The sequence below is a fragment of the Ornithorhynchus anatinus genome, chromosome 12 (assembly GCF_004115215.2).
Source record: "Ornithorhynchus anatinus isolate Pmale09 chromosome 12, mOrnAna1.pri.v4, whole genome shotgun sequence".
Lineage (NCBI taxonomy): Eukaryota > Metazoa > Chordata > Mammalia > Monotremata > Ornithorhynchidae > Ornithorhynchus > Ornithorhynchus anatinus.
Window position 1 is genome coordinate 21,676,338 of NC_041739.1, and position 12,918 is coordinate 21,689,255.

General features: G+C 48.0%; 1 protein-coding gene across 4 annotated transcripts in view; it reads left to right on the forward strand.

Annotated features, from left to right (window-relative positions):
• The first annotated feature begins 5,937 nt into the window (after positions 1-5,937).
• The window catches only part of LRBA (LPS responsive beige-like anchor protein), a 552,105-nt gene continuing 545,124 nt past the window's right edge, over positions 5,938-12,918 (forward strand). For all 4 annotated transcript variants that reach the window (XM_029076638.1, XM_029076639.1, XM_029076640.1 and 1 more), the window contains exons 1-2: positions 5,938-6,015; positions 7,448-7,881. In XM_029076638.1, the coding sequence (XP_028932471.1) occupies positions 7,681-7,881 (201 nt within the window). In that variant the 5' untranslated portion in view covers positions 5,938-6,015; positions 7,448-7,680. The remainder of the gene's footprint in view (positions 6,016-7,447; positions 7,882-12,918) is intronic.

Genomic DNA, 12,918 nt, shown 5'->3' on the forward strand with positions numbered 1-12,918 from the left:
CATTGACAGTGGTGTCATCTTTGGTCTCAAAGTCCACGCATATAAACAAGGCCTCACTTTTTTATATGAAGACTTCCTTCGAGAGTAGACTTTAAAACTCACTTGAATGCATCATTTAAGACTGAAAAAGGGGGAATTCAAGTGGAAGGAAAATAGCAGATCCTGGGATTTCTCCTCCACTTTACCCATAGGTCCCCGAATCTTGGGATGATGTTGATTTTCTTTTGTTTTGTTCTGTTTTGCTTTGCTGTCTGTCTCCCCCGTTTAGACTGTGAGCCCGTCATTGGGCAGGGATTGTCTCTATCTGTTGCCCAATTGAACATTCCAAGCGCTTAGTACAGTGCTCTGCACATAGTAAGTGCTCAATAAATACTATTGAATGAATGAATGAATGAATGGGTATTTTTTTAAGCAGCAGTGGACTTGGGGTCATAGGGAGGGTGTCTTTCTGCTCCCTACCAGTTTTTTATTCATTCAACAGTATTTATTGAGGGCTTACTATGTGCAGAGCACTGTACTAAGCACTTGGAATGTACAATTCGGCAACAGAGACAGTTTACTGGAAGTCACGGAGATGGGCCTGAAGCTGCACAGAGCTATTCACTCGAATCCCACAGCCCTGCTCTTTTTCACATGTAAAGTTGGAAGGACCTGAATTCAAATTACGACTCCCGTTGTGTGACCTTGGGCAAATCACTTGACTTCTCTGTTTATCTGCAAAATGGGGACTAAAACCGTGAGCCCCACCTGGGGCAGGCACTGTGTCCAACCTGATTAGTTTGTATCTCCCCCCAGCGCTTATAATAGAGTGACTGGCACATAGCGCTGAACAAATACCATGAAGAAACTTAGGCCTTCCTGTCCTGCAGGGATGCCCCTTCAGCCTCTAAGGGGGCACCTTGGCAACTTTCACCCTGCGAAGCGAGTTCTCTTTCCTCCCAGGCCCCACTTCAGCACGGAGTAGCCGTGGAGTCAGGTTGTGGGTTCTAATCCCGGCTCTGCCCCTTGTCTGCTTTGTGACCATGGGTAAGCCCCTTCACTTCTCTGTGCCTCAGAGAAGCAGCGTGGTTCAGTGGAAGAGCCCAGGCTTGGGAGTCAGAAGTCATGGGTTCTAATCCCCGCTCTGTTTCTTGTCAGCTGTGTGACTTTGGGCAAGGCGTTTCACTTTTCAGACTGAGCCCTCTCTTTCCCTCAGCTCCTCCGCCCCTCCCCATTCCCCCTTCTCCAGCCCTCTGCTCTTCCTTCTTCCCCTCCCCACAGCACTTGTGCATATTTTATAAATTATTTATTACTCTATTCATTTTGTTAATCATGTGTATATATCTGTGATTCTTTTTATCTTGATGATATCAACGCCAGACTACTTGTTTTGTTTTGCGGTTTTGTTTTGTTCTCTGTCTCCCCCGTTTAGAGTGTGAGCCCCTCAATTGGGCAGGGATGGTCTCTCTCTGTTGCCGAATTGTCCATTCCAAGCGATTAGTCCAGTGCTCTGCCCATAGTAAGCGCTCAATAAATACGATTGAATGAATCGAATGAATGGACTTCTCTGTGCCCCAGTTCCCTCATCTGGAAAATGGGGATGAAGACTGTGAGCTCCACGTGGGACAACCTCATCACCTTGTATCCCTCCCAGCGCTTAGAACAATGCTTGGCATATAGTAAGCACTTAATAATAATAATAATGATAATAATGTTGGCATTTGTTAAGTGCTTACTATGTGCAAAACACTGTTCTAAGCGCTGGAGGGCAGGGATACAAGGTGATCAGGTTATCCCATGTGGGGCTCACAGTCTTCATTCCCATTTTACAGATGAGGTAACTGAGGCCCAGAGAAGTTAAGTGACTTGCCCAAAGTCACACAACTGACAAGCAGCGGAGCCAGGTTCACAACCCATGACCTCTGTTTCCTCAGCCCGTGCTCTTTCCACTGAGCCACGCTGCCTTACCATCATCATTGTTATTATTACTACCTCATCTGTAAAATGGAGATGAAGACTGGGAGCTACGCGAGGGACAACCTGACTACCTTGTGTCCACCCCAGCGCTTAGAACAGTGCTTGGCACGTTTCCGTTGATGCTACTGATGCCTGTTCACTGGTTCTGCTGTCCGTCTCCCCCTCTTCTAGACGGTGGGGCGGTACTGTGTCGCTGAATTGTACTTTCCAAGCGCTCAGGATGTGCTCAATAAATACGACTGACTGACTAAATGAATAAAGGGACATGGGAAGGGCTTAACAAGGACCGCATTTTTATTATGATTACTTTTTCAGGCGCTCGTCCACGCTTCCTGGGCGTGGCTCAGTGGAAAGAGCCCGGGCTTGGGAGTCAGAGATCGTGAGTTCTAATCCCACTCCGCCGCTTGCCAGCTGTGTGCCTCTGGGCAAGTCGCTTTACTTCTCTGGGCCTCAGTTCCCTCTTCCTCTCCCCTCAGCACTGTGCTCATTCATATATATATTTGTGCTCACCGTCCCCCGTTCTCGCCTATCCCTCCGTCGACCCCTGGGCCACGTCCTCCCGCGGTCCCGGAATGCCCTCCCTCCTCACCTCCGCCAAACTAACTCTCTTCCCCTCTTCGAAGCCCTACTGAGCTCACCTCCTCCAAGAGGCCTTCCCCCACTGAGCTTCCCCGTTTCCCTCTGCTCCCTCTCTGCCCCTCTACCCCCCCCTTCACCTTCCCTTAGCTAAGCCCCCTTTCCCTCTGCTTCTCCCCCTCTCCCTTCCCATCCCCTCAGCACTGTGCTCATTTGTATATATATTTATAACCCTATTTATTTTGGTTAATGAGGTGTACATCCCCTTAATTCTATTTGTCGTGGTTAAGTTGTCTTGTTTTTGTCTGTCTGTCTCCCCCGATTAGACTGTGAGCCCGTCAAAGGGAAGGGATGATCTCTATCTGTTGCCGAATTGTCCATTCCAAGAGGCTTAGTCCAGTGCTCTGCACATAGTAAGCGTTCAATAAATACTATTGAATGAATGAATGAATGAAAATGGGGATGAAGCCTGTGAGCCCCACGGGGCACCACCTGATCACCTTGTATCTCTTCCCCCCCCACCACCCCCCGCCAGCGCTTAGAACAGTGCTTGCACCTAGTAAGTGCTGAACAAATACCAACATTATAAGCAATTAGTCCAGTGCTCTGCACCTAGTAAGCGCTCAATAAATACTAATGAATGAAAATGGGGATGAAGCCTGAAGCCTGTGAGCCCCACGGGGGAACCACCTGATCACCTTGTACTCCCCCCCACACCAGCGCTTAGAACAGTGCTTTGCACCTAGTAAGTGCTGAACAAATACCAACATTATAAGCGCCTAGTCCAGTGCTCTGCACATCATAATAATGGTGGTGTTTGTTCAGCGCTTACTAGGTGCAGAGCACTGTTCTAAGCGTTGGGGGGGTACAAGGTGATCAGGTTGCCCCACGTGGGGCTCCCAGTCTTCATCCCCATTTTCCAGATGAGGTCACTGAGGCCCAGAGAAGTGAAGTCGGTTAGATTGTAAGCCCGTCGGTGGGCAGGGCTTGTCTCTATTGCCGAATTGTCCATTCCAAGCGCTTAGTCCAATGCTCTGCACATAGTGCGGGATTGTCTCTATCTGTTGCAGAATTGTCCATCCAAGTGCTTAGTCCAGTGCTCTGCACATAGTCAGCGCTCAACAAATAAGTGAATAAGTGACTTACCCAAAGTCACCCAGCCGGTAAACGGCGGAGGTGGGATTCGAACCCATGACCTCTGACTCCCCAGCCCAGGCTCTTTTCCACGGAGCCACGCTGCTTCTCTTCCTCGCCGAGTCTTCAGCAGGACGGGACAGAAGCGCTCAATAAATAGTAAAGACGCACTGTTCTAATCGCTGGGGGGGATGGGGAGGGAATACAAGGTGATCAGGTGGTCCCACTTGGGGCTCATAGGCTTCATGCCCATTTTCACTCATTCATTAGTATTTATTGAGCGCTTACTATGTGCAGAGCACTGGACTAAGCGCTTATAATAATGTTGGTATTTGTTAAGCGCTGGGGTAGATACAGCGTAATCAGGTTGTCCCACGTGAGGCTCACAGTTAATCCCCATTTTACAGATGAGGTCACTGAGGCACAGAGGAAGTGCAGTGACTTGCCCACAGTCACCCAACTGCCAAGTGGCAGACTCGGGATTCGAACCCATGACCTCTGACTCCCCAGCCCGGGCTCTTTCCATCGAACCACGCTGCTTCTCTACCCCGGGAAGCAGCGGGTCTCAGTGGAAAGAGCCCGGCCTGGGGAGTCAGAGGTCATGGGTTCGAATCCCAGCTCCGCCACTCGTCAGCGTGTGACTGCGGGCAAGTCACTACTCTTCTCTGGGACTCAGTGACCTCATCTGTTAAATGGGGATGAAGACTGTGAGCCTCACGTGGGACAACCTGGTGACCCTGCATCTCCCTCACCGCTTAGAACAGCTCCGCACACAGTGAGCGCTTAACAAATACCAACATTATTAAGACTGTAAGCCTCACGAAGGACAACCTGATGACCCTGCATCTCCCCCAGCGCTTAGAACAGCGCTCTGCACATAGTAAGCGCTTAACAAATACCAACATTATTAAGACTGTGAGCCTCACGAGGGACAACCTGATGACCTTGTAATCTCCCCCAGCGCTTAGTGCTCGGCACATAGTAAGCCCTTAACAAATACCAACATTATTATTATTATTCATTCAATAGTATTTATTGAGCACTTACTATGTCCAGAGCACTGTACTAAGCGCTTGGAATGGACAAATCGGTAACAGAGAGAGACATTCCCTGCCCTTTGACGGGTTTACAGTCTAATCGGGGGAGACAGACAAAAGCAATAGCAATAAATAGAATCAAGGGGATGAACAACGCATTAAGACAATAGCAAATAAATAGAATCAAGGTGATGTACATCTCATTAACAAAATAATAGAATCAAGGTGATGTACATCTCATAAACAAGAGAATCAAGGTGATGTACCCTGATTCTATTTATTTGCCATTGTTTTTATATGTTCTTCCCCTTGACTCTATTGCCATTGTTTTTGTCTGCCCGTCTCCCCCGATTAGACTGTAAGCCCCTCAATGGGCAGGGACTGTCTCTATCTGTTGCCGATTTGTCCATTCCAAGCGCTTAGTCCAGTGCTCTGCACATAGTAAGCTCTCAATAATTACTATTGAATGAATACATCTCGTAAACCAAATAAGAGAATCAAGGTGATGTACATCTCATAAACAAAATAAGAGAATCAAGGTGATGTACATCTCATAAACCAAATAAGAGAATCAAGGTGATGTGCATCTCATAAACCAAATAAGAGAATCAAGGTGACGTACATCTCATAAACCAAATAAGAGAATCAAGGTGATGTACATCTCATAAACCAAATAAGAGAATTAAGGTGATGTACATCTTATAAACCAAATAAGAGAATCAAGGTGATGTACATCTCATTACCAAATAAGAGAATCAAGGTGATGTACATCTCATTCATAAAATAATAGAATCAAGGTGATGTACAGCTCATAAAATAAGAGAATCAAGGTGACGTACATCTCGTAAACAAAATAAGAGAATCAAGGGGATGTACATCTCATTAACAAAATAATAGACTCAAGGTGATGTACATCTCATTAACAAGCCGCCCAGCGTTCCGCAGGACGGGCCAGAAGCGCTCAATAAAGAGTCAAGACGGTTGAGGGGAGGAGGCCGGCGTGCGCGCGGCCGCTGGGGGCGGGGGGGGGGGGGGGAAGGGGACGGACACACCTGGAGCCACCTGCGCGCGCCCGCGAGCCTCGCGCTCCACCGTCCTCGCGCCCCGCCTCCTCCTCCTCCCCCCGGCCCCGCCCCGAGCCGGCGCAGGCGCAGTGGGGGCCGGGCTCCGGCGGCGCTGTCATGGCGGCCGGGAGCGGCACGGTGGAGGCGGTGGCGGCGGCGGCGGCGGTCGCGTCTGCGAGGGCTGAGGCGGGGGAGGGCGGGGAGCCCCGACCGGCTGCGGACTAGAGCACCTTAGCGGCTGCGACCAGGTGCGGTGACCTCCCCTCTCCGCGGCCTGGGGAGCGCTGCCCCTTCCTGCGTCCGACCGTGCATTTCAACGCTCCTCCTCGTCCTCCTCCTGCCCCGCTCCCCCGGGGGTGGCGGCCCCAAGCTCCCCCTTTGCCCCCCTCCCCCCCCCCCCCCCCCGCCCGGCCTCTTTGCCCCCCGCCCGTCCTCCTTTGCCCCTGCGGGCGGTGGAAGGGCCGCTCGGCTGCGAGAGGGTCGAGCCGGTCCTTTGCACCTGCCTCCTCCTCTCCCAAAGGACCGACCCTCTGCCGGCCTTTCTGCAGCCGAAAAGTCGGCTGGCTGGAAACCGACCCCCTTCCCGCCCCCGGCGGGGCTCAGGGGCAACAGCCCGGGCTGGGGAGGCGGAGGTCATGGGTTCGAATCCCGGCTCTGCCCCTTGTCCGCTGGGGGACTCTGGGCAAGTCACTCCTCTGGGCCTCAGTGACCTCATCTGGAAAAGGGGGATGAAGACTGGGAGCCCCAATCTGATGACCCTGTATCTCCCCCCGCGCTTAGAACAGTGCTCTGCACATAGGAAGCGCTTAACAGATACCAGCATTAGTAGTAGTATTATTCTCCGGGCCTCAGTGACCTCATCTGGAAAATGGGGATTGACTGGGAGCCCCACGAGGGTCAACTTGATGACCCTGTATCTCCCCCAGCGCTTAGAACAGTGCTCTGCACATAGTAAGCGCTTAAATACCAACATTATTATTATTATTATTATTCTCTGGGCCTCAGTGACCTCATCTGGAAAACGGGGATTGACTGGGAGCCTCACGTAGGATCACCTGATTCCCCCCCCCCCCGCGCTTAATAATAATGTTGGTATTTGTTAGGCGCTTACTATGTGCCGAGCACTGTTCTAAGCATTGGGGGAGATACAGGGTCATCAGGATGCCCCACGTGAGGCTCACAATCCTCATGCCCATTTTACAGATGAGGTAACTGAGGCACAGAGAAGTTAAGTGACTTGCCCACAGTCACACAGCTGCTTAGAACAGTGCTCTCCACGTAATACCAACATTATTATTATTATTCTCTGGGCCTCAGTGACCTCATCTGGAAAATGGGGATAGATGGGAGCCTCACGTGGGACCACCTGATGACCCTTTATCTCCTCCCGCGCTTAGAACAGTGCTCGGAACATAGTAAGCGTTTAACAAATACCAACATTAGTAGTAGTATTATTCTCTGGGCCTCAGTGACCTCATCTGGAAAATGAGGATGAAGATCGGGAGCCCCACGTGGGACAACCTGATGACCCTCTATCTCCCCCCGCGCTTAGAACGGTGCTCGGCACGTAGTAAGCGCTTCACAAATACCAACATTAGTATTATTATTATTAACTTGGGTGACCCGCCAGCCTGCAGAGCCGTTGGGGTCCAGCGAAACCCTCTTTTAACTTTCTTACAGGGCTCAATGTTGCTGCTCAGAAGATTCAGGGAGGAAGATTGGTGACGAATCTCATCCTGAGGAGAAGGAGGAGAAGGAGGAGGGCATCACTGCCCCCCCGAGTTGGGCTGGTTGGCAGGTGGGCGTCGCAGAAGGTGCCTGCCTGTCCTTTTTGGGGGTCGCCCTCCTTATCGCCGGCCAGCGGCCGCTGCCCCGGGACCAAGTGGGGGCGAGGGCTTTGAAGCGGAGCAGCCATGGCTAGTGAAGAAAAGCAGGCTCCGCCGCCCACAGGTGGTGACGGGCAAGGAGAGGGCGGTGCCCGCCCAGCGGGGACGTTGCCCCTTAACCCGGGAGTCCCCATCAGGGGCATCAGGATGAAGTTTGCCGTGTTGGCCGGGCTGGTGGAAGTCGGAGAAGTCACCGACCGGGACATTGTGGAGACTGTCTTCAACCTGGTGAGAGCCCGCCTTAATTTTTTGGGGGAAGAAGGAAGTCAGGAAAAAAAAACTGTAACAGGGAGAAGCAAGCGAAAGCCTGCCCTGAGACAATAATAATAACGTTGGTATTTGTTAAGCGCTTACTGTGTGCCGAGCACTAAAAGCTGGGGGTGATACGGGGTCATCAAGTTGTCCCTCGTGAGGCTCACAGTCTTAATAATAATAATGTTGTTATTTGTTAGGCGCTTACTTTGTGCAGAGCACTGTTCTAAGCACTGAGGGAGATACAGGGTCATCAGGTTATCCCACGTGAGGCTCACACTTAATCCCCATTTTAATAATGTTGGTTTTTGTTAAGCACTTACTATGTGCAGAGCACTGTTCTAAGTGCTGGGGTAGATACAGGGTAATCAGGTTATCCCACATGAGGCTCCCAGTCTTCACCCCCATTTTACAGATGAGGTCACTGAGGCACAGAGAAGTGAAGTGACTTTCCGGCAATCACACAGCTGACAAGTGGCAGAACTGGGTTTCGAACCCATGACCTCTGACTCCCAAGCCCAGGCTCTTTCCACTGAACCACGCTGCCCACTCGCCCGGAGCTATTGTGAGCCATTTAAAGGTCCGGCCCCCCGTTGGAAACACGTTGAAACTGGAATGGCTGGAGAAGAGCTCCTGATGCTCTTTCATGACCATAGAAGTCAAAAGGGAAATGTGGGCAGATAAGGCCCCTTTTCTAAAGTTTGGTGCAAGTGGACGTAATTACAATCCTTTGGGTATTTGGTAATAGAGAAGCAGCGTGGCTCAGTGGAAAGAGCCCGGGCTTGGGAGTCAGAGATCATGGGTTCCAATCCCGGCCCCGCCACTTGTCAGCTGGGCGACTTTGGGCAAGTCACTTCACTTCTCTTTGCCTCTGTTCCCTCATCTGCAAAATGGGGATGAAGACAGTCAGTCCCACGTGGGGCAACCTGATCACCCAGTGCTTAGAACAGTGCTTTGCATATAATAAGCGCTTAACAAATGCCATCATTATTATTATTTCTCAAGTGCTTACTATGTGCCAAGCACTAAGCACTGGGTTGATACAAGATATGTTGTCCCGCGTGGGGCTCCCAGTCTTCATCCCCATTTTACAATTGAGGCACAGAGAAGTGAAGTGATTTGCCAAAGTCACACAGCTGATAAGTGGTGGAGTTGGGATTAGAACCCACCACCTCGGACTCCCAAGCTCAGCCTCTTTCCACTAAGCCACGCTGCTTCTCTGTGCATTTGCTGCCCGGGAAGCAGGTGCTTTTATCTCCCGATTAGACAAATCAGCACATCCCAGTTATTCAGTACCTCCCTAATTGTTGGCAACTACTTAAGAATCAATCAAGGATATGTACTGAATGCTTACTGTATGCAGAGGACTGTAGTAAGCACTTGGGTCAGTACAATAGGGTTGGTAGATAGGATCCCTTCCTTCTAGGAGTTCAAGGAAGTACCATAGTGTGTTGGAAATTTTTTTCCCCCTGAGATTATTTTTTCAGGTTGGGCTAATTTGAATAAAAATTGAAATTTGTGCACCCCCTTAATATTTGTCATCTTTTCTGAAAGCTATACTGTGACCGGTTAAACATTTTAGTTTGAGTAACAAGTGTTTTACTAGAATTTATTAAAGTAACTATGGAATAATCAAAGTAACAGAAACTAAATTTGTGCTCCGGCTGATTTCTCTATCTGCCCAGTTTGATGCAAATTGTATCTCTCTCTTCTGAACTTTCTGCAAGTAAAATTATGACCACTTCTCAGTTATGTAATTCAGTGGTTTGGTTTGACCGTGACTGAGTAAACTTCATTTTGTACAGTGAAGTTAGGATTGCTTTCTCGTATATGAGGTTATTACATTTTATAGATGAATTTGTGATTACATTTGGTGAGGTGATTCACTTGGAAAAGTAAGCGGATGTAGTAAAACACGATGTAGCGTATACATACGCGACTAGCTGCCGTGTGACTTTTTAAATTTTATTATATGTGTGTACATATAAATGCACACAGGGAAGGTAGGATTTTTTTTTATTCTGTAGGTGCAAGAGTGACCGAAATAGTGTATTTCTGGAGGCCAGAAGGGACTGACCAAACTTGAGGAGGGATTTGTTCACTTAATGCAAAAATGTGGCGTGACTAATTTTTTTTTTCCTTTCTGGTTTACTCCCACCTTTTCTAGAAAGGAGAGAAAGTGATACAATGCAGGGAGAGCTATTCTTAAATTTGGATGATCCAGTTATCATTTGTGACATGGAGAAAGGGCAAAAACCAAATTTATCTCCATGTAATGAAAGAAAATGATACAGAGCAACAATCACAAAACATAGCACCTGCCTTTCCTTATTACCCTCAGGTGCAGCTTATTTCTTGCTAGATGGCTGGAAAGATCCGGTGTACAGGGAGTGACATTGCCTTGTCATTTTTTTGTTGGTATGCAAAGCGTTCTCCCTTTGGAGTCTGTGAAACTTGCTTCTTCCTGGTCAAGGCTGTGTAAACTGTGTTCAACAGGATATTCCTCTCTTTCAGGTTTGTCTTGAGGCGGAACTTAAAAGGAAAAAAAAAAAGCCTTGGGTCTTCATGGGACCGACAGTTAACTGGCGCTCCCCTTTGGTTTAGAGTAGGATCAACAATTTTACCCTCTCAATTTTCCAAGCAATCTCCCAAACTATTAAGTCCCCAACAGAATTTTGTTTGTGGGGTCTGTAATGGTTTCGTGTCTCTCTAAACCACCGTCCCTCCGATTGGATTGCCACTCATTTATCAACTTCAGTTATCTAGAATTTGTTGTGGCATATTACTCGGGTGTTATCGAGCACCTACAAGAAGCAGTGTGGCTCAGTGGAAAGAGCCCGGGCTTGGGAGTCAGAGGTCATGAGTTCTAATCCTGGCTCTGCCGCTTGCCAGCTGTGTGACTGTGGGCAAGTCACATCACTTCTCTGGGCCTCCGTTACCTCATCTGTAAAATGGAGATTAAAACTGTGAGCCCACGTGGCTCCTTGTCACCTGATCACCTTGTATCCCCCAGTGCTTAATACAGTGCCTTGCACATAGTAAGCACTTAACAAATACCACCATTATTATTATTACTCACTGTACAAAGCAGTACTTCCTTCTGAATTGTAAACTCGTTGTGAGCCGGGAATGTGACTGTTATATTGTTCTTTTGTACTGTCCCAAGCGCCTAGTACAGTGCTCTGCAGTCAGTAAGCTGAATAAATACCATTGACTGTTCAGCACTGAAGAGAGTGCAGCTGATCAAAGACCTGCTCCCAAGGAGCTGATAGTTGAGTAGTGCAGGGATAGCAAAACATTAGACTACTAGTTTTACTAGTAAAATGAAAATTCCAGAGTTACAGAAAGTACACTGGCAGATTATACAGTCACCTTTTCATGGGTTAATAGAAGGAATTTGGGGTTTATTTGATCTGTCTGTGACTGGTGGCCTAAAGTTTCAGTCTTCCTTGTGCCTAGGGTTGGGCTGGTAGGGGGACGGAAGGGGGGTGGTGAGGGGGAGGAGAGGACAGTATTGTTTTATTTTTCCTTTTAGTTGGCCTTAATTGGCTTCAGAATGTTTTCCCTAACCATTCTCCCTGGTCCAGGCAAATTCTGGTGGATTTATAGTATGAGGACAGTAAAAGAGATAGGCATGGCTTCTCCGTTCCATTCTTTGATTTTCAGACAGTATTATACTTCTTCCCAGATAATTCAATTTTAAAAGTATTCAAGTAAGATTCTATACTTTACTAATGTTTCCAGTCACTCAGAACACTTAAGCAATTAATTCATTCATTTATTCGGTCATAAATTGAGTGCTTACTGTGTGCAGAACACTGTACTAAGCGCTTGGAATGTACAATTCGGCAACAGATAGAGACAGTCCCTGCTCAACAACGGGCTCACAGTCTAAGCAATTTTTCCTATTTTGCTTAAGTCAGTGTCTTCAGTAGAAGTGAAGGATTTCACTTGAATCCAGTATTCTACAGTGACCTGGAGAGTTTCAAAGTAAAATTCTTGATTCCTTGGGCAATAGTGGAATTGCCTCTTTCTGCTACTAGTTTTGTTTTTTTTAATGATATTTAAGTGCTTACTGTGTGCCAGGTACCATAGTAAAATGCGGGAGTAGATACAGGTTAATTAGGTTGGACACAGTCCATCTTCCACATGGAGCTTAGTCTTAATCCCCGTTTTACAGAGGAGGTAAGTGAGGCACAGAGAAGTGAAATGACTTGCTCAAGGTCACACAGCAGACAAATTGTGGAGCTGGGATTAGAATCCAGGTCCTGCTGCCTCCCAGGCCCATACTCAATTCACCAGGCTACACTGCTTCTCTAAACTGTTAAGCTTAAGGCTGGTTATTTAAGTAGGCGTCTTTTACTTGTCTTTGTTTAGTACAGTTCAGTTAACCAACAGTTTGTTGAGGGGTCCATAAGGTACTGCCATATATTAGGCAATGGGACGAGTTATAAGGAAGTTGAAAGACACAGTTCCTCTCCTCGAAGAATTTATAATCATCAGGGAGACAAAGCAAGCACAAATAAATACAAACGTAAATCTTTAAAGCTACACTAAAATTAAACGTACTCAATTCTTTAGTGGTTATAGAGTTACTGGAGGCAGTTTTAATCTGGGCAGGTGACGTTAGGAGGTGGATTTTTAGAAAAGCATTTGAAGGAGACGGAGGTTTGGTTTGTGCAAAGGAGGGTGAAGAGCATTCCAGTTGGGAGGAGTGGAATGTGTAATGGCTTGGAGACATTTTGTACTATGTAGAGGTAGACCCATAGAACTTTATTTTCCTGAACGTTTAAGAGGAGTGTTTCATAATAATGAGTTCTGGTCAGCACTTACTATGGATTAAGGTTGGAACAGTTCTTACCCCCCAGTGGGGCTCACAATCTAAGGAGAGCACCTTTTAGAGATGAGGAAACTGAGGCCCAGAGAAGTTAAACGACACGCCCCAGGTCACACAGCAGGTGACAGGGCCCAAATTAGAATCCTTGTGTCCTGGCTCCCAGTTCCGAGCTCTAT